This window comes from Larus michahellis, chromosome 3 (genome assembly GCF_964199755.1).
Source record: "Larus michahellis chromosome 3, bLarMic1.1, whole genome shotgun sequence".
Lineage (NCBI taxonomy): Eukaryota > Metazoa > Chordata > Aves > Charadriiformes > Laridae > Larus > Larus michahellis.
In genome coordinates this window covers 28,548,908-28,568,330 of record NC_133898.1, presented here as the reverse complement: position 1 = coordinate 28,568,330, position 19,423 = coordinate 28,548,908, and the positions used below count along the sequence as shown (strand labels likewise).

Below are 19,423 nucleotides of genomic sequence, written 5' to 3'. Positions count from 1 at the left end.
TGCCTTCTGCTGGGTTCTAAATCCTTTCAGGCAGTAGGGGGAAAAGTTTAATTTAAGATTTTAATCTTTTTCATATATTATAGCATTTCTATAATGGATTTTGTGCTTCTGAAAACTAAAAGATTGACAGCTCAGGGTATTATAGATTTATTAATCATTGCTTAAATGGGTAGGGTGAACGCTGCTAAGCACTGCCACAATACTTGCAATCCCAGCCTTGAAGGCAAAATATTTTTTCTAGGTGACTTTATTTTTAATGCCAATTGACTCCACTGTGACTGCTATGCAAGGAAAGAACACATTAAATAATTAGGAAGGGGAGACATCAAAAAATTCCCTGGGTTCATTGATAAAACACCTATCGTTGTTATTGCAATATGCAAACATCTGAAGTTTCTAAAAAAAAATTGACCTCATTTTAACTGAAAAAAACCAATATGTAGAAACTGGAAAAAACCTCGCTGGAAATGACACGCTAGACAGAATGACACACTAGACAGAAAATTGTTCCTTTACAATGCTCTCATCATCTCACAATAACTACAGCATATCATTTTTATAACATCAGTAAAGTACACCAATCACTTAAGCTATGATCTGTATTAATGAAACAGAGCACAGTCTCTCATGTAAAAAGATGCTATTATTCAATTATTCCTTCTTAGCCTACCTCTGTAGCAGGTCAAGACAACATGGTGATGTTCAGGAGAAGAGTAACAAGAGGAGAAATATTTCTGGGTCTTTGCGGACCCACCTTCCTGCAAGGTAACATGTCCACACAATACTATGGTGCTTTGGCGAAAAAAATGTACTCAATCAGGTCAAAGCTAGTACAGGATCTCTGTGTCACACTCTTACACCTTTATTTAAAGGAGCTCAACATTGCACACATGCAGGACAACTGGACATTTTAATTGCCAGGATAGCTATCAAGAGGTCATCAACCTAAAAGGCTGGCGGGTTTCCCTGTCAATAACTATGGTTAGTCTGAACAGAAGGAAAAACTTATTTCAGTGTAAATTTTTTTTTTCCTTAATACTTACACTCAATAATAGTTTACAAGATTAAATTAACATATGGATTTTTGATCAACTGATCCTGACAATACCCATGTTGAGTATATAGGTCAATATTATTAAAATAATATGTCTCTAGGAAACAACGAGTTTAGATACTGGTTATTTAAATCACAGAAACGCTAAAAGCAAATACAAAGAATAAAAACATCAGAACGATTCAGTTGCCTGCCCGAATATACTAATTTTTCTATCCTTTTATTTTGCTACAAAATACTACGTAGAAATACATTTTTACCTGGCACATCCCAAGCTAGAAATATAGAATATGCATCAATTACTGTGACATTATATGGGACACGAATTTTCTCTGGTGTTCCTGCTGGTGTTTGTATAACATATTTATCACTAGTGTTGCTGCCGCCCCAAGTGCTGGCTTCCAGCTGGTAAACATATCTGCGCAAACACAAAAAGATCAGTAGACACTATGGTTAGAAGCTTTAGGCATATCAGTAATAGAACATTTCCATTTTCACCAATTTAAAGTGAATAGACTATACAAAGAGTATTACAAACACTGCATTAGTGAAGATTTTCACCTTTAAGTTTTCTTAATGCGAGAACAGTAACTCTTTACTTACCATGATAATTTTAATACTAAAATTCACATTAGCTTACATAAGAGACTCGAAAAGTGTCAAAACCAATTTCAGAACAGCCCCTATAAAAATATCAGCAGATGCTCCTTTTGAGCCAGTATGTTCAATATGCACAGAAACATTATAAACCATATGCAGAGCTGTCTGTCATATAAAGACTTTAATTTTTCTAAGTATATTCCATGAGGGAAAAAAAACAACCAATGAGCCACCAACAACCACCCAAGGAGAAAAAAAAAAAAAGAAGAAAAAAAAAGCGCCTCCCATTCTTTGAATCAGAATGACCTATTCCCAGAAAAGGGAAAAAAAAAAAGTAGTCCTTTGATTAAGTCTTTCCAACGTCTGGAAGTCTCCTAAAAGTGCTCTACCAGTTTTTCAGTAATTAAATAATATTGTAAGAGATTTTTCTTTTGTTAAAAACACGGGTGCATATATTTTGAACACCTTTCACATATTACCAGAGCTCTTTAACGTGCCTTACCTACTGTTAGGCTGCAGGTTAACATCTGTGAAATTCAGGTCTGTACTGCCACCCAGGAAAATCTGTTCTCCATCACGAAATAATCGATACTGAGTAATGAGTCCATTGGGTTGCTTTGGTTCACTCCAGTAGATTTCCACTTCCGTTGAGCTGACTATAATATGATGAGGTTTTGGCCATACCCCTATTAACATCACAATGACGCTATTTCAATTTTATGACAGAAATACAAAGGGTGTTTTTTTTTTCCTTTCTCACAGTTCGTGCTATTGCTTTCAGCAATGTAATGAAAGCTTAAAACATTGCCAGAGAAAATGACAGAATTTAACACACTTTCTGTATTTGTCCTATAACAAATGCAACCAACTAGACAAGGTACAGATTAATGGAGAAAAAGGCCAAAGGCTGCAGCCTTTGTATGCCCAGTTGTCTCTGCATATTTATTTGTGCTTTAAAAAGTACGCATCTGCTAATTGTAACCTCACTAACTTAAAGATGAACTTGGGGAAATCATCACAAAAAGAAAGTAGAAATGCAGTGCCAGGCAGTCAGTATAAAGAGTGTGTTAAGATATAAATATTCTAAGAGAGATGGATTCTCTTGTGTAAATTTGTACATGATATCTTGATGGATGATAGTAGAGTTTTGCACCTTGTTAAACCATCAGAAAATACAAGCCCATATGACCATCTCTTTGCAGTTCTATAAGAACATTTTTTTGCCTTACCATGAGGAGCAGCTTGTAAAGTTTGACCTGAAAGTGGTTGGCTAGAAGCACACCCAGCAGATGTGCATGCAGTAAGCATGAAGCTGTAATTAGCATATGGCTGCAGACCTAGAAAGAGCAAACAGAGGTTAGACTGAGATGCTGACATCAGGCATCCCAAGAATTGTATCTCTGCATTGAAAGTTACTGGACTCGAACTTAACTTCTAGTATTTTTGGCAAATATAAAATATGAACCATTGTCATTTTACACCTGAATAATATCTAAATGGTGAATCCTTGCTAATTTAGATACATATCCTCTACTAGTTTAAAAGACATGACAAAAAAAGTCAGACTGAATGTGTGTTTATGCTGCAATGGATCTACAGATGCCCCTCATATAGGCATATCTGAATTAGCTTCAAATCCATTAACTTAGATGGCACTTGCAGTGTAGTCACAACAGTCCAAATCTCAGCCCACATTACCATCTGAAAATTTACCCACTCTTTAAGGTGTGTTTCATCAGGTTTTGTAAACCATGCTTCTGCCTGTACAAAATGATTAAAATTAACTGGAAGGCACCTAAACATTCTTGGTACGTCAATCACTGGTAAAGGCCGTAGAAGTTCAGAGGTTTCCAAAAACTAAGCATCTGAAAGTGTAATTGCTTAGTGGTTTGCACTTGAAAAGCTGAAGAGCCTGTAACGTTTTGAAAATTTATTACAAATATATTTGCAGCAATAAGAAAAGATAATAAAATGCTCTCTTACTTGAATATGAAATCTTCTATACTGCAAACAAGTCCAAATATACTCTGTTCTTGTCCCCTTCCCAACTTCTATTTGTTCATTTTTTTCCCTATTTTTTCCTGTTGTTACAAGATTTTACTATAAATGCTATAAGTAGTTAGAAAAAGGACTGACAAACAAGGCCTCCCCATTCCAAGATATTAATTTTAGCAACTTGTAAGTTTTTAAAAACTATTTTTTCAGCTCAAACCTTCTATGCTGGACATCCTTGAACGAGACTAAAAGAGAATATATGGCTTTAACCTTTCCTTGGAAATTTTCAAACATCCTTGTACTGTGTGTCAATGACTTCAGATTTGACATCAAGTTGCCTGCAGCTTGAGAATTTGACTTTAGGACTCCTCATAAAATTGCACCCAAGATTTAGCTAAGATACTAGGCTTTTAAAATAGCCATTTCTGCACACCCATTAAAGGCTTCTTACAGTTAAATCATTAAAGATGCAGACCTCTGTGAGCCTGTCTTGAACACCTCAGAGCTCAGCTTTAACTGCTGATTAGGTTCCCTCACAGAGCATGCTCTAGCCCAGGTTACAGGGTGTTTATTAAACTACTATTTTGGCTGTGTCTCAAAGTTGATCTTAAAAACTGCATTACCAGGCACAGACATTTAAAACCTCTCTCACACATGTTTTCAAGGACCCTCTTAAGACCTCATAATACACTAAAAAAAAAGCTCCTGTTCCTGAATGCAAAGGGAAAAAACAATAAGACAACAAGCAGCAAATTATATGCAAAAAGTCTGTGAAAACACTAAGATGGCAAAACTGAACACTCATAAACTAGGAAGTCCCAGAGTTGGACACTGTATGATACGAATTGACCTCCTTTGTGGCACACTCCTATCTAAAATTCCCTCTAGCATGTGGTCTCTGGCCTGCCTAATTGTATGTAATTAGAGACTTTTTGTGCAGTGTCCATCCCTAGAGCATACTGTTGCTTTACTAACACCAACCATCTGGGCATTGCAAATGGCTTAACACAGTATCAGAAGAATTTTTTTTAAAAAAAGAGAACATTTCTTACGCTCAGAAAAAAGATGCAGACACAAAGAGACTGGGAAACGAAAACCTCCCTGGACCTGCCAGGAGGCCATTTGGGATGCCTGGGACCTACCTGCCAGAGTTCCTGGAGTTATGCACAACTTTATACACCCGAGCACAACTCCCAGTGCTTTCAGCTGCAGCTCTGAGAGCTCAGGAATTAGCAATTCAGGCCCCAGGTTTCAGGCAGGGTGTCCAGAAAATAAAGAACACATAGTTATGACAAACCGTGAAAGCTTAAGATGTGTCTTCCTCAGTGCCACAGCCTGAACAGAAATGAACGTCCTGCAGAGCCAGGACAGAAGCCAACTGCCTCAATCCAGAGACCATCTCTCCTCCAGGCTGTCTCACGCTTCATTCGCTGTAGGTTTCTAACCCGGGGAATCCCACAGGATTTATGAGACCTGCCAGGGCCTGTCCCACCACCCCAGCTGGGGAGCGGGGACACTTCCCTGGGGCTGGGGCTGGGGCTGGGCTGGGAGATGGGCCCGTGGGCGGCCTCAGCATGGCAGGGCCCATGGCTGGGCAGGGCTGGAGGCCGGCACAGCTGCCAGCAGGGATTGAGGGCAGCAGGCTGGGCTGAAATGTCCTCCTGGGCCCGTGGGGGAAGGCCCAGGGGAGGCTGGCAGCAGCTCAACAGGCAGCTGATGTGGGAGCGCGCTCCAGCGGGGAGACCGCCTTGTGTGCGGCCGCTTGGCCATCCTCCCAGGACACTGCCCCTTCTCCTTTCTTCCTTTTGGTGGCCAATGCCGCCAGCGGCTCAGCGATCCACGTTTTATCCCTCTGGGCTGGCACCATCCCTGTTGCCTCCCTCGCCGTGCTCCACATTCACACCAACTTTGGGCTTGCGCGTCCCTGACTTCTGACTAGCAGAGAGGAAATTTAGCTCTGGGCAGATGCAGAATTAGGCCCTTCTACACTGAGATTCTCAGAAGGAATAAACCTACCAAACATAGCAAAGGCTGAGGCAGCAGTCCTACATACAGAAGTCCTCATTTATTTATTTTTATTCCTCCCTGGAAGACACCCAGCTTGTGGACTGAATGAGGCAGTAACCCTACATACAAATGACTACGCTACTGTGTAAAGCAGAGTGCTTGTGTGAAAGAGGCTGAATTACAATTATACAGGTCAATTCATAAGTATTACACAGGTCAATTTTTAAGTGCTTGGCTTTGTGACCTTACTAACATACTCTTCATGTAGCTCATGTGCCTAATTGTAATTACTTTGAGAACAATACAATTCTGTGACAAGAAAAAAAGTCTGGGCAAGATCTTTGTTTATAAACAAATCTTTGCTTATAGCCATTGCGAAGATATTTTAATTAAAATACATTACAAACAAATAGAGAGAAAGAATAAGCAACAGTTATGTAGAAGGAAAATACTGAATGGAAGACATGCAGGCTGCTTACAAATTGAACAAGACATGAAGGAGAGAAAATAAAGAGATGACTCAGAGGGACAGCCCTGACAGTAACCTAATCATGAACTGGAGGAGAAGAAAAATCATCTGAACACTGTGTATAAAAAGTAAGAAGGGAGAAAATGACAGTTGCAGACTAGAGAGAGGCAAAGGCATGGAGGAAAGCCAAGTATTTAACATTTCAGGATAGAAAAGATTACTGTGGCAACAAATTACTTGAATTCCCCTAAAGGGAGTCATGTTCACTTTTAAAGGAAACATGCATAATAAAGCAATACTCATTTACAACTACACTTTAAAGAGAAAAATGGGCATTAAAAAAAGAGCACATGGTTTCACTAAATTTATTGGTGAAATTCTGATACTTGAAACCTCTAGTCATACATGGAGCAGTCACAGCAGATTTTTATCTAGAATATTAAAGCTTTGCATTAAACGCCTTGTCTTAACGTGTGCTTTGGAAAGCTCTGTGCAAATCTATGTATGAGATTAATAACAAAAATAACAAGTAAGATAATCTTGAAACATAAACAGCATTTTGCTTTTCCAGTTCCTCTACCTGATTGTTCACTAGAGGATACTTCTCCTCTCTTCATTTTTGGTCTGTTACTGGGGGGGGTATTCCTTTTTTTTTTTTTTTAACTTAGCAGACTATTTTGTTATTGCAGCATTTGTCATTTTTTCAAAAGGCTGTGAAACAGTGTTTTTTTAACAAGGCATTCTTCTGTTAGCCAAATCAATTCCTTCTGGTACTGTTTGTCTCCATTTGTGGGTATGGCTCCAGCAAGGTCAGTAATTAGCTCCTAGGCTAACACTCCTGGGCCCCACTGTGGGAATTTTACTCAGGAGGATGTCAGATTGCTGACCACAGCCTCACACAACCCCTCCACCCCAAAGAGTTTCCTTTAAACAAATATTACTAATGATTAAGTGCTGCATGGAGATAGAGTTGACCAGTGACAACATTTCTGTATCTCTTCATTTTTCACTGCCCTGAAATGGAGAACACGTTCAGATGAAAGAATTTCAAACAATTCAGTCATAAAGTATTTCTTAATATTGTTTCTTTTACTAAAATAAACACCAATGATCTTGCTTGGCTTTTACCTAAAGATGATGGATCATACAAATACTCAGGATATTGTCTTTATTGTACTAAAAAGCAGGACTTGAGAAGAATCTTTGCTATAAACCCACCTGCTGCTGCTGAAGAGGGCACTCTTAGCTTTCTTTTACAATTCCCCTAATTATTTTCTTCAGTCTTACCCTCTGCCTGGCCCCCACTGCAGAGCATTAGCAGGCCCATTTGTAAAGTAGTAGTAACACAAAGTGAAACAATGCCATAACTGTCATCCAAATTGTTCTGTACAGGGTAGTGGAAGTGTTCAGTAATAAATGATATAAAAAGGTCTTTTATTGACAAGCTGCCATGTGCTGTTTGCATTAGAGAATATGAGAAGATGATGGCTGCTGCCCCTAGGTCCCAATGGCATTCAACTCAGTGAGATAGCAGAAAATGCTTCAGTTTGCTTAAAGCATTGATAACACCTCTAAATAATTAACTGAGGACTTCCTGTCTTCAATTACTTAATGCTTTTTTTAACATCTTGAGAGGATTATAAGCAATTTATGGATTTCACATGATGAGCACATTCACCGCTATTCCCACAAAGCATTTGTGGGATCATGTTTCCAAAGCTTTGATGTAATTAAAAATAAGCAGCAAGACAATGGTGCAGTGGCAAGGTGCTAGCCTTCTCGTCTGTTATTTGCAAGACCCTAGATTCAAAGTCTCAAGAAATACTAATGCTACAGCTTCATTAACGTTCAACTGTTGCTCAGGGAAAAGCGGACAGTTTTGGAAAAAAAAAAAAAAAGAAAAAAGGAACAAGAAGATGAGAAAATCAAAACATACATCCACAGGGAATAAGATAACAGTTCAAATATTTGAGATTATGTATGAAATAAATTTGATTGTTTTATCTTATTCTTTTAATTCAGAGAGCAATAATTATCCACATTGCTAAATCACTGCCATGGATTCCACATTATTACCCAAGGAAGCTCCCACAGACAACAGCACAAAATTTGATTATGACTGTCAGGAGGAACGATCACTTATTCTACTCCTGGCTTAACATGGCAGCATTGGACAGTGGCTTAATAGAACAGGCACACAAAAGGAAAAAAGATCCTTGTTTCTGACAAGGTAATTTCATTTCCTCTCTTTTCCAACTGGTAAGAAAAACAGTATTGCTTGCATTAAAATCTCAGTTACTCTGGAATTATGACCGCCTTTTGTGAAGGAAGTGAGAGTACGAGAAGTATTTTTCAACTGGGTTTGATAAATCGTTCCTTGTTGGTAGGTGTTTTTTACAGCATAAACTTACAACTGCAATTCTAGAACACATACCACCAAATGGCATACTCCAATATCTCATGTCCAGAAGCACTGAATATGGAGACAGGAGTAATATACAGTTGATGAATTTCACACCTGAGTACGATATTGTCAAAGAGGAACAGCAATCCTTTACTCCTCTGTGAGTGACTACAGCAAGGATGAATTCTTTTAAAGCACTAAGGGATCCACTCTGACTCAGGACTCATGCTTTCAGGTATGGTTGAGGGTGCCATATATGCTGTACAGGTTTTATATGCTCTAAGTCAGCTTCTCCTCTTTGGGTGGCTATCATATGGTGCGTGTATAATATATGAATCTCTAAGTTTCCTACTTGGGTGGGAAAAAAGGAAAAAAAAAATGTATTTATGAAATCCTGAAAATCATAGATACAAGAATTCGATGAGCAGGCTGAGGTCAAAGGGTGAAAAAAGATATGCCAGAATGTTTATGTTCCCGTTTTGTGTTCAACAGAAACATTTCTAAGAATAATTTTGCTTCAGTGTAACATTCAAAGATAACTAAAAATTGAATACGTGGAAATAATACGTTTGAGGTCTGAGTCAAATCTTCCCCCAAAATCCCTTGACTATATCTTCTTTCAGATACACACACACTAGTGAAATTTCACTAAGTATTTAGAAAATGGCTATAAGCAATATAGAATATTATAAACAGAATCCAGGATCTTTCCCTTTCTGTCTTCCTTTTCTTTTTTTGTTATCTCAGGCATATAGTACTGGATCCTTCTTGCCCTACACTGCTACACATTCACAGCAGCACTAGTGACTTCAACAGTAATGTGCAGTAAGCACATTAATGACGGTAAAAGAGAGAATTCAATCTGTACAAAGGGATGGCAAGCCTACACAGAATATCTGGGACCTTGAGCACACCACAATTATGCATCTTGAATTGAGCTGGACAGATTTATTTTAAAATTTTGAAATTAAATCCATTAATATTTTAAAAAAAAATCAGCCAGAAACAAAAGAGATTGAAAAAAAATAAATTTAAGATACGTAAAGTCATCATAGAGCATTTTAAACTGTGCACAGTACTAGGGATTTAAAAGTTACTGACAAGTAGCATTTTTGATATGTTAATACTGACTTATACCTTAAGGACAGGACATTAGCCTGTCAGAGAGTTCTGCCTCCTTACCTGATACTGTGTGCTGCATTCTGCTTGCAGCGTCAGTGTATATAAGTCCTTTCCCTACTTGACTGATCTGGTACTCTCTGATGATACCATTTGGTTTCTTGGGTGCGATCCAGCTTAAATGTAATGCTGTTGAGTTCAAAGCACTGACGTCTGGTGGCTGGACACTCTCTGGGACTCCTTGGACAGTGACTGCAACTACCTGAAGACATATGAATTAAACAGCAATTTAATGTAATAGTACACTAGATACCATGATCAATGAGAATGTCACTTTTGTTTTAAAATGTTGTTTGGCCTGGCATATCATTACCAAGGGCCTGGAGAACTAGTTACTTTTTTCCTCCTTTTTCACAATGAAATCTGACCTTGAATACATTACATAAGTCTATGTCTACAATTTATCACAACAGGTTCACCACGTTTTAGCTGCAGTGTATAGCATAGGGTGAAACAACAAAAACTGTATTGCTTGAAAACTCTTGATAACTCTCTTCCATATGGTTTGTCAGTGTCTCTGCATTTTAACTGCCTGATTTCATATATTTTAAGCACCAGTAAACATGGGGCTAAGCCTCCATATATCCCATGCAATCTGAACTCTATTGTAGTTATTTGCAACTCCATATTTCTGTAAGGAAACCAGATTTTGAAAGGCAGAATAACTTTGCACTTGTTAAGCTCTTTCTACAAAAAAAAAAGAAGAAAAAGGAAAAAGCTAGTTTTCTATTGACACGTCTCTACTATCTCTTACACAGGCATTTTCAAATTACACAGGTTTAATAAGTGAGTCAGACCTTTTTCTCTTTGAGAATCACTTTTCTTTTCCTGTTATTACCACCATAAAGTATTTATATTATGCTGTAAATATAAAATGTGCCCTCCATAATATATTAGTGCATTTGGTGGAATCAGTCCCTACTTGCAGACTTCAGTGTTTGTAACAGTGAAGTCCTTAATTACAGACAAGTGAAATAAGCAGGATTTATTAGCTCAGGCCGATGCTTGCAGCAACTGTGCGTACACAGCTTCCAGTCCAGAGCTCTGTGTCGGGGTAGAGGACTTTGCGCCTATCTCCATCCCTCTGCATCAATGTTTCTTTTCTTATGCTTTTGGATGAGATTTGCACCAATAAGAGAAACATTTAAACACCTGAAAAAAAAATCAACTTTTCAATCCCATAGATATTATAATTACAAAGCAGAGTCATTATTCTCCACCTCTGCGCCACAGATGTCCTAGAAATTAATTTTCATAGAGGCAAGGATATTACTGTGAAAAAGAGGTCATTTAAGAAATAGGTTTTCCAAATTATGGAAAGGCAGCTATATACAAGGCAGCTACTTTGCAGAACAGAAACTAGAGCTGGCTAAATAGTAATGCTGGTGAAAGGCATCTATGATTCAAAGTGATACAAGAGGAAACAAAGCAGTGACAAAGGGAGGGAAGAGATTCCGTTTGCCTAAAACCGAAGCAGGGCAGGTTGCACACAAAGGGAGTGCAAAGCCTGAAGTAGGTGCAGAACATGGAAAGCCATTGAAAGGTAATACAGTGGAAGGAAGCTCTAAGTGAGAAGGTTGTTGAACAAATTGGTAGAGTAGAGCTAAAGCAGACAAACTAAGAAATACCAAGGAAGAAGAGGCCATAGACCTCCTAGTGAGAAGGAAAGATTTAATTTCAAGGCTTAGAGAAAGTGCATTTTAATATTCCTTACTCTATTCTATCATGTCCATCTTTCTCTTTAACAAACATCGGTTCCTACAATGCAATTTCAGCTTTCCCAAGACTGAGACACTGCTGTCTTCTTCCACTTGCTTGTATCAACCTTAGGTTCCAAATAATCACCTGTCAGTAGTTGAATCCAAATACGATTATTGATGTTTTTCACTTGCTAACTCAATAATCATTATGTCTTCAAGTTACACCTTTCCAAAAGCATTTTTATGTTACCACACTGGTTGATAAAATTCTGGCACCAGTTCCATAAAGACCAATTTACTAACCTTGCTGCTGTCTGCGCAACCAGCAACAGTGCAGGCTCGCAGCTGGTATGAATATTCTTGGTATGGCTGGACACCACTTGTGTCTGTGAAGCTCATTTCTGTTCCTCTGAAACGCTCAATTCCATTCCGGAGAATGATATAGTGAAGAATAAGACCTATTGCAGAAAGAAAGTTTTCCCTTTTGTTAGCTGAGAAATCCCATGTGATGGTATACTATAATAACTTACTCCGCACACAGAAAATATTAAATTAAATCTCTAGGCGACCACTGTAACAATCATCCTGTTTAAACGGCTAATGTCAATTACCAGCTACTCTCCTCAACCTCTACATCAACATCTCAATATTTCTCAATTTTTATTGAGAGCTATTCCAAGTTTTCTCACTGTTTGAAAATAATAAGCAAGATTTCCCGAAAGAAACATGAATAACATCCACTCTGCACTCCCCCCCTCCCCATTCCCCAAATATTTTGTAACATGATTGTGATTTTCTGATCATATTTTCCGATTATTATTACAACTGTTCTCAAAAGAAGCTTCTGGGCACTTCTTAGCGACATACTAAATTGTCTTCTGTGAAATTAGACTCTACTCTTATCTGCAATGAAAATGATCTCATCCTAGAGCAAATCCTTCTTGCAGAGGTTAGGAATACATATATTTCAGTGCCAGTGATTAAATAAGCAACATTTTGTGATTTTGGAACACTGCCAGTGAATGACAGAACATAGTCTTTTTTTAACATATATCAATACCGTTTGGTTGAAGTGGTTCCTCCCAGTTTAGCAGTATCATGTCTTCCCGATTATCCACTTTGGCCCATTTTGGTGGACTTACACCCTGTGGCACATCTTGCTTAGTGACAGCTCTACTAATTTCACTGAAGCCTCTTCCATAACTATTCCAAGCAGCCACTCTGTACTCATATGTGATAAAAGGTTCGAGGTTCAGGTCTAGGAGAAGAAAAAGTTACATATGGATCATCTCAGTCATGAAAATACAAAATACTTTTGGTTTACTTTTTTTCTGTGCCTATGGGACTACTTCTGTGTTTAAAGACAGATAGATATGGAAGTTGTTCAAATAGAGCAATACTTCTACCAACTTCTGTTAAAGTAGGTTTAGACCTTATGTATTCACAGAGTTTCTTGCTACTCATTTCATTTCCCTGAAGATACTGTCACAGATTAATTCTTAAAGAATGCTACTTCACTACAATTGCTTCACATTTAATTAGAATACTTGATAGCATTCAGGACAACTTTTTCTCCAGAGTGAATTAAATGCACTAGCAAATTGCCAACCCGATATGCCAATTTTCCTTACCTGTAAATGAATACTGGTTTGGACTCCCCGTGTAGACAGTCTCTTCTTCAGTCTCTGGACACACACCTTCCTTTATCTCCGTTTCTGTAGCACTCTGTGAACCTTTTATCCACGCACAGATGCTCTCCCTAGGATCAAAGTCACACTTTCCACAGTGTGCTGTTGCCTCCATAGATAAAGGGCAAAGGATATTAGCCTTGCACTCTTCTTTTACCTAAGGAATACACATAAAATTTGAATATATTTATCGCATCTTCCTTTCTTTACAAATGCTTCCATTAGTATTTCTCTGTCTTTATGCAATGTAAAAATCAAGTAACCACATTGAGTACATTGGTATTTCTAGCACATGGGAGACCTTTTCAGCCTTTGGCCTGTCTACTGTCTCTGGTCATTAATGCTTTTATAATCCTTTCTAAAAGAAACATTCTTCTTGAGGGTTCTTACATGAGAACATCACAAATGTTAACCACTGGAAGCCCAAATGGCTGGGTTTGTTGAAAGCAGAAGAGTCTATAATCAAATAAGAGCAGGATTTTATCTGAGAATTTGAACATGCTGCCCCTGCAAAGGCCAATATCCCGTGGCAAATCAGTAGCAAATTCCCAGCTCCTCACACAGCTTGCCAAGTACACAAGAGGGCTCTATGCAATTCCTTGGCAGCTGTCACGGCTGAGAACTCTATCCATGGGTGATATAAATCGTATCCTCTACCACATCACTCCTAAACAGCAGTTTTGCTGCAATAAGAGGACCTCTGCAAACATTGATGCAGATATAAGATTTAACCCATAAAGAACAATTCACAGAAATAGAAATATACACTGAACATCCACAAGTTTCCATTAAAATTCATGAAATAATATTTTTGCCAAACCATAAGCTAGAGAGCAGTAATTCTCATAAAATATAGGTTGCTGCAGGAAGAAATGTACTGCAATATTTGCTACAAATATTTCTGCCCTTTAGGCTACAAACTTTAGAATGAAGAACAAACAGACTATATCTAATGCTTCCTTAATTCACCTATTGAAATTAGTTTGTTAGCTGATTATGAACCTCAGCTAATTTAATTTCCCAAACTTGGGGCTTTCACAAAAATTACATTGTCATAGATTATCAATATAAGATGTAGGATATAGATGGATAGGATTCACATATAAAATAGCTCCAGAATATGTCCCAGAATATCAGTCCTTTTAATGTTAGTAAATCTATACGTATCAGAAAGCCAGGGCTGCTATCTCTTTTCTACTGTGGGTAAATGAAACACAAAGCACTTCCTTTGTTTATAACATTATACCTAAGGCATGGATCTAGCATGTTATCTTCCAGAATTCATTAACCTATTCTCAGCCATTTTTTTGCCTTGCGTGAACTACTAATACAATGCATTGAGGAACTGTAGCTGACTCATCACAACACTTGGATTTTCTCTGGGAGAAAATTATTCAGTCTGAAAATGAAATGACATGAAAAGGAGAAGATGGAAAAATATTTGTGTATTAACTTAGCAGATGAACAAAAAGGATACAGGAACACCTGTATGTGTCAGGATGTGATCCGTTTTTCTTTCTACTTTAGTGATAAATTCAATAATATCTACCTGATTTCCATATTGTAGAATTCACAATATCCAACCCTCTTTCTTTCTCTCTCATCCACTTTCTCCCTCTCTCGAAATATAAATAATATAAAAATATAAACAATATAAATATAAATAATGATAACAGTTATAATAACAGTTGACAATATTTTTACAGTTTATGTATAACACCAAGATGCTAATTCTTGAAGATTTCTATTGTATTCAACCAGAGTTGCAAGACTTTGCAGCTTTGAAAGATGGCCAAATTGTCTCACGTTGATACCTACAGTCACTGGCCACTCTTAGAAAAGATGGAATTAGCCTTTATGGTGCCCAGTTTAATCTTACATTAAAACATAGTGAAAATAAACTGTGTCATTCTTTAGGCATGAAAGGCACCAAAAATATAATACCCATATTGTTGCTAAAAGTTTTACAGGGACCTATCCTAGTACTGATGAAACTTATCCAAAATTGCCACTGGTTTTCTATAGGATCAGGATTAAGTCCACCAAGAAAATATTAGTTGCTTTATTTTTACTTATTTTTTTTTTTTAGGAGGTTGGAATCTATGTCTTATGCCTGCCCAAACTGAAATATAATAGCATTTTTATACTTCAGAACTGGCCACTTCAATTTCAATTCTCCCTTAAGGAACATCATCAGGAACTTTGGTCACAGGACGGAAGCTGCCTATACATGCCAGTCTTGTTAGTGTGCCAGCTTTTAGCCACTGCACTAATCTGAAGTGCTGGGCAACACTTCACAGAGGCAGCTAATCATTATTAATTCCTTTAGAATTCATTGCAATAACATCAATCATGGTGAACTCATTCGGTATTAATATGGATGTAATGTGAAAATGAATAATGCACACAAGAGTTTTTATATTCCTATTTTAGAAAAATAGTTATGAACAGTGTATTTCTCTTTCCATCGTCAAATCGGAGCTACCGAGAGATTTTCTATCAATTACCTTCATCATCATTCCAGCTGAAATCTTGTCAGAGCAAACATATTTCAAAGGATTATATCCAACTCCATTACAGCATTCTTCGCTCTTTGGAATAAGTTCAGTCTCACAGCATTTTACTGGCACTTGGTCATTCTTCCTAACATGTGCTAGGAACTCACCACTGGAACCTGAGCAGCATATGGTATCTGACATATTCACGTATTCCTGCCCACAACAGAACATCCCTGAAACCAAAAACCAAAAAAATATATCTGAATATGAAATTTAAATAAATAAATAAATAGATAGATAAATAAAGGAGAAAGCTCTGAATGCATATAGCTTGGCATAAAACCAGCAGCAGCTGGAATTATGCAGATTTAGCTAAAGCAAGATTAAATTCTAATGTGAGGTGGCTGAATAAGTGTCCTGACTTCTAGACCTGCTGAAAACAATGAAGAATTAGAGGAATAAACAGGGATCCCCTACAATCAACTTACACCATTGCTGAACTTGTGTAAGAACCTTTGCTATGAAAAACCATGCCAAAGTACTGTGCACAGCGGTCGAAGACAGACTGTTGATGAAAATTTCCTGTAGAACGTAGAAATTGAGAAAGCTTCTCCATGTACTTTCCAGTCAGGTCTCATTCATCCCCCCCTTACATGGGCAGCCTTCCAACAGTGCATTTTAGCATTCCAGAATGTTTCACATTATATTTCATGTTTTAAAGTGTGGGTTCATACTAGGTATGTAGAACCGAATGGGTGATTTGCCAAATACCCACAGTGCAGCTTCAGTCAACTGATACAAAGAATTACTCTTTAAAAAGTTAATATCTAAATATAATTTGCATTTCTGTAGTGGAATTGATAAGCTGCCAAAGTTAATTCCACAGTCTTTCTTCTATTTTTAATAATTTTATTTTAAAAGTAAAAGCGTGTCATAACCACGGTAGTTTTCCAAATATTCACATAAACGATTCTGCAACTGTGAAATACCAGCCTTGAACCCCACACCATTTAAAGAAAGGGGTAGGTTTTAACTCTGAAGCAAATGCTACAAACACCTCTATAATTGACAGTGAAATAAATGTTACTAATTCAACTAGGAAGACATCACAAAAAAAAACCCCAGTTCTGTGATATACTGTTACATCTGCAAAGCAATTTGTATTTGACATAATTTCTGTAGTATGTAGACATTTAAAACACATGCAAAAGTGGCGGCTTTTCTCACTGCAATTTATTTTAGCAAATCTCTCTTAGGAAGTCATACAGAATGAAAATCATTCTTTAAGGGTATGATCCTGCTAAAGCATTCAGAACATTTCATTCCAATCACTGGAAGGACTCAAAATGGTGTCACTTTCATACTTTACCTATTTTCAGGGCTGGTTCCATTCACAGAAATCAAACTGTGATCACCAGCTCTCTGAGATGTAAATATTTCTGCCTGTTCACACCCTTTTTCCAAATCGTCCTCAGATTCTACCGATTTTAAGTAGAAAATTAATGCAGAAAATGACTCAATTCAATACCAATAAGCACCTCAGACAGCCCCAAGGGACTTTTGACAGGCAAACCAAAATTTTGATAATGAACTGCTTTTCAATTGAAACAAACAAGGCTGTATTCTTTCACTGCGAACCTCATCTTTGTTTAACTGAATTAAATTTTTCAGCCAAGATTTCACTCACATAACAAGAAGTGACTCCCTTTCTAGTTTCTTTGGTAAACCATTACTTCTTTAATTATTATCAACCTTGTTCCAGTGTGATAAATTGCTAATTACTTAATACCCTAATCAGCGTTCATTCTTTGCACAGATAAACTGTGACAGCGCCATTAATTTAAATAGTAATTTCACTTAATGGCCAGAACGGCACACCAGATTTTTATGCAGCATTTTCTGAAGACTGCATCCATCACTGCAATATTCTGACATAAAGATGTCTGACGTGCACTAACTCACTTAGGGAGAGCAGATGTTGCAGAGCGGAGTTTGGTAGTAATTCCCATAGTGCATCACTTCAGCATGAATGAGCTGCAAAGGCAGAGGTAGACAATCTTCTGAAACTGCATTGCATAGCCTCTGACCTTTGCTTAATTTATCACATGTAGCACTTGACTCCTGAACCTTGACACCTCAAATGTACAATTTTAAATATGCTCCAAGAAAAACAAAACAGGACCATGTAATATTGACGGATTGATTTGCCTTCTAAAAGCACTTGCTTAAGGATCCAGAAATTCCTATAAAACCTTGCTGAATTCAGCAAAATATCAAAATACAAACTATTTGTTTGTAAATCTGCTGGAATGTGCGTGTCATGCTTTATATATTTATGTTTTGTAGGCATATAATGCATTACAGCAAAAAGAAAATCCATGGGCTGGAAAAGACACTTCCTGCTAGCAGTGATTTCTGTCAACAATTATTTCATGTTCATCCCCAGCAACTGAAAAAAATTACAAACATAGCTGAGTGATGAATTACTAATTTAGTAAATCTGCAAAACCATTGCTTTCAAAAGGGAAAAATGAGTATTAAAAGGCTTAGCCTTTGGAGCCAGAATAGAGGATCAACAAAATACAGAGCCAGTGTACATCGCAAACTACTCCAAAAATCCTTGGCTTACATGTGGGTATTGCAACTATTACAGATCAGGAACCGCAAGAGTACAAAGCATCATCTTTCATGACTCTGGGATGTCAGTATAGTGGCATTTTACTAGCTGCTTTTTTCTTTCTTCTTTTTTTTTTTTTAAAGAGAAAATCCAAGAGTGGTTTTAGCTGACATTATCCTTTATAGCCAGAAATAGACAACTTTGAATAATCGCATTGCAGCAGTGGGGCTCAGGATGTGTGTATACAATGGCATCACTGCCAGCCTTTGCCAGTAGATGTCTCTATGGTCACCCCACTAAATAAGGCCAACAAGGGGTGAAAAATAAAACCTATGAAAAAAGAAATTAAAAAAAAAAAAAGAGTAATGTGAGATGGAAAAAGCATCTCTTTTTCCAGGACAGGCTCTCTGAAAAAGGTATACAATGAAAATGAAAAACTTCTACCTTTAAGCCAACATTCAGTGCAAACCTGGGTCTAGATTCTGCAGAAACACGCTGATTTCAAACTGGTCATGCAACAATAAGGCTGTGCACAAGACTTGCACTTGTAGCGATCATGTTTTTCTTCTATAGTTTTTTCAAGAAACAAAAACTCCCAAACAAAAGCTTTAAATTGTCATTATATTTTTAACCATGGCATTCATTGCCAACTACAAAACAAAGCTTCAGAAGCATTTCAGCTTTTGCATAAAGCCACCCCTGTTATCTCTTCTCCTTCTAGACAATGAGATCAGCTTTCCAATTACCATATTCTTGCAAAATTCTACTTATCCATTTGCCAATGATAAGTAAATTATGTTTTTATGTGAGTGTATTTTTTCCATTAGAATCATTGTAATAGTAGGGACAGGGACCAGGTAGATTTTTGTGCCTGGCTTGTGCATTTTCATGATGTATTTAGCAAGGCTGAACTACTCTAAGAAATTAAGCAAAACCCTATTGAGCGTGATGTATACGATATGATAAGAAACCACAATCTATTCTATGCTTAATGCAAAAGAATATGATCTCTTTTCAACTATGGTGCTAATTCATCTTTCAAATCTGTATTTGTGTTCAGCTGTATGCTGGCTCACAGCATAAAGTCCTCACAGAAAACCTGTAAATGATGAAAAAGCCACTGTTTTCTTTTTTAATAGCCAAAAAAATGTCATCCTGACCCATTCTCAAGAAAAATGGTGTAAATGATAGAGCGCTATAGGCTAAACACAT

At 37.4% G+C, this 19,423-nt stretch overlaps 1 protein-coding gene across 4 annotated transcripts in view; it reads right to left on the bottom strand.

Annotated features, from left to right (window-relative positions):
* Window positions 1–19,423, bottom strand: part of USH2A (usherin) — a 394,302-nt gene that overhangs the window by 67,798 nt on the left and 307,081 nt on the right. For all 4 annotated transcript variants that reach the window (XM_074579436.1, XM_074579435.1, XM_074579437.1 and 1 more), the window contains 8 exons: window positions 15,604–15,827; window positions 13,040–13,253; window positions 12,469–12,666; window positions 11,712–11,866; window positions 9,712–9,910; window positions 2,884–2,991; window positions 2,157–2,340; window positions 1,315–1,472 (listed from right to left, as the gene is read on the bottom strand). In XM_074579436.1, the coding sequence (XP_074435537.1) occupies window positions 1,315–1,472; window positions 2,157–2,340; window positions 2,884–2,991; window positions 9,712–9,910; window positions 11,712–11,866; window positions 12,469–12,666; window positions 13,040–13,253; window positions 15,604–15,827 (1,440 nt within the window). The remainder of the gene's footprint in view (window positions 1–1,314; window positions 1,473–2,156; window positions 2,341–2,883; window positions 2,992–9,711; window positions 9,911–11,711; window positions 11,867–12,468; window positions 12,667–13,039; window positions 13,254–15,603; window positions 15,828–19,423) is intronic.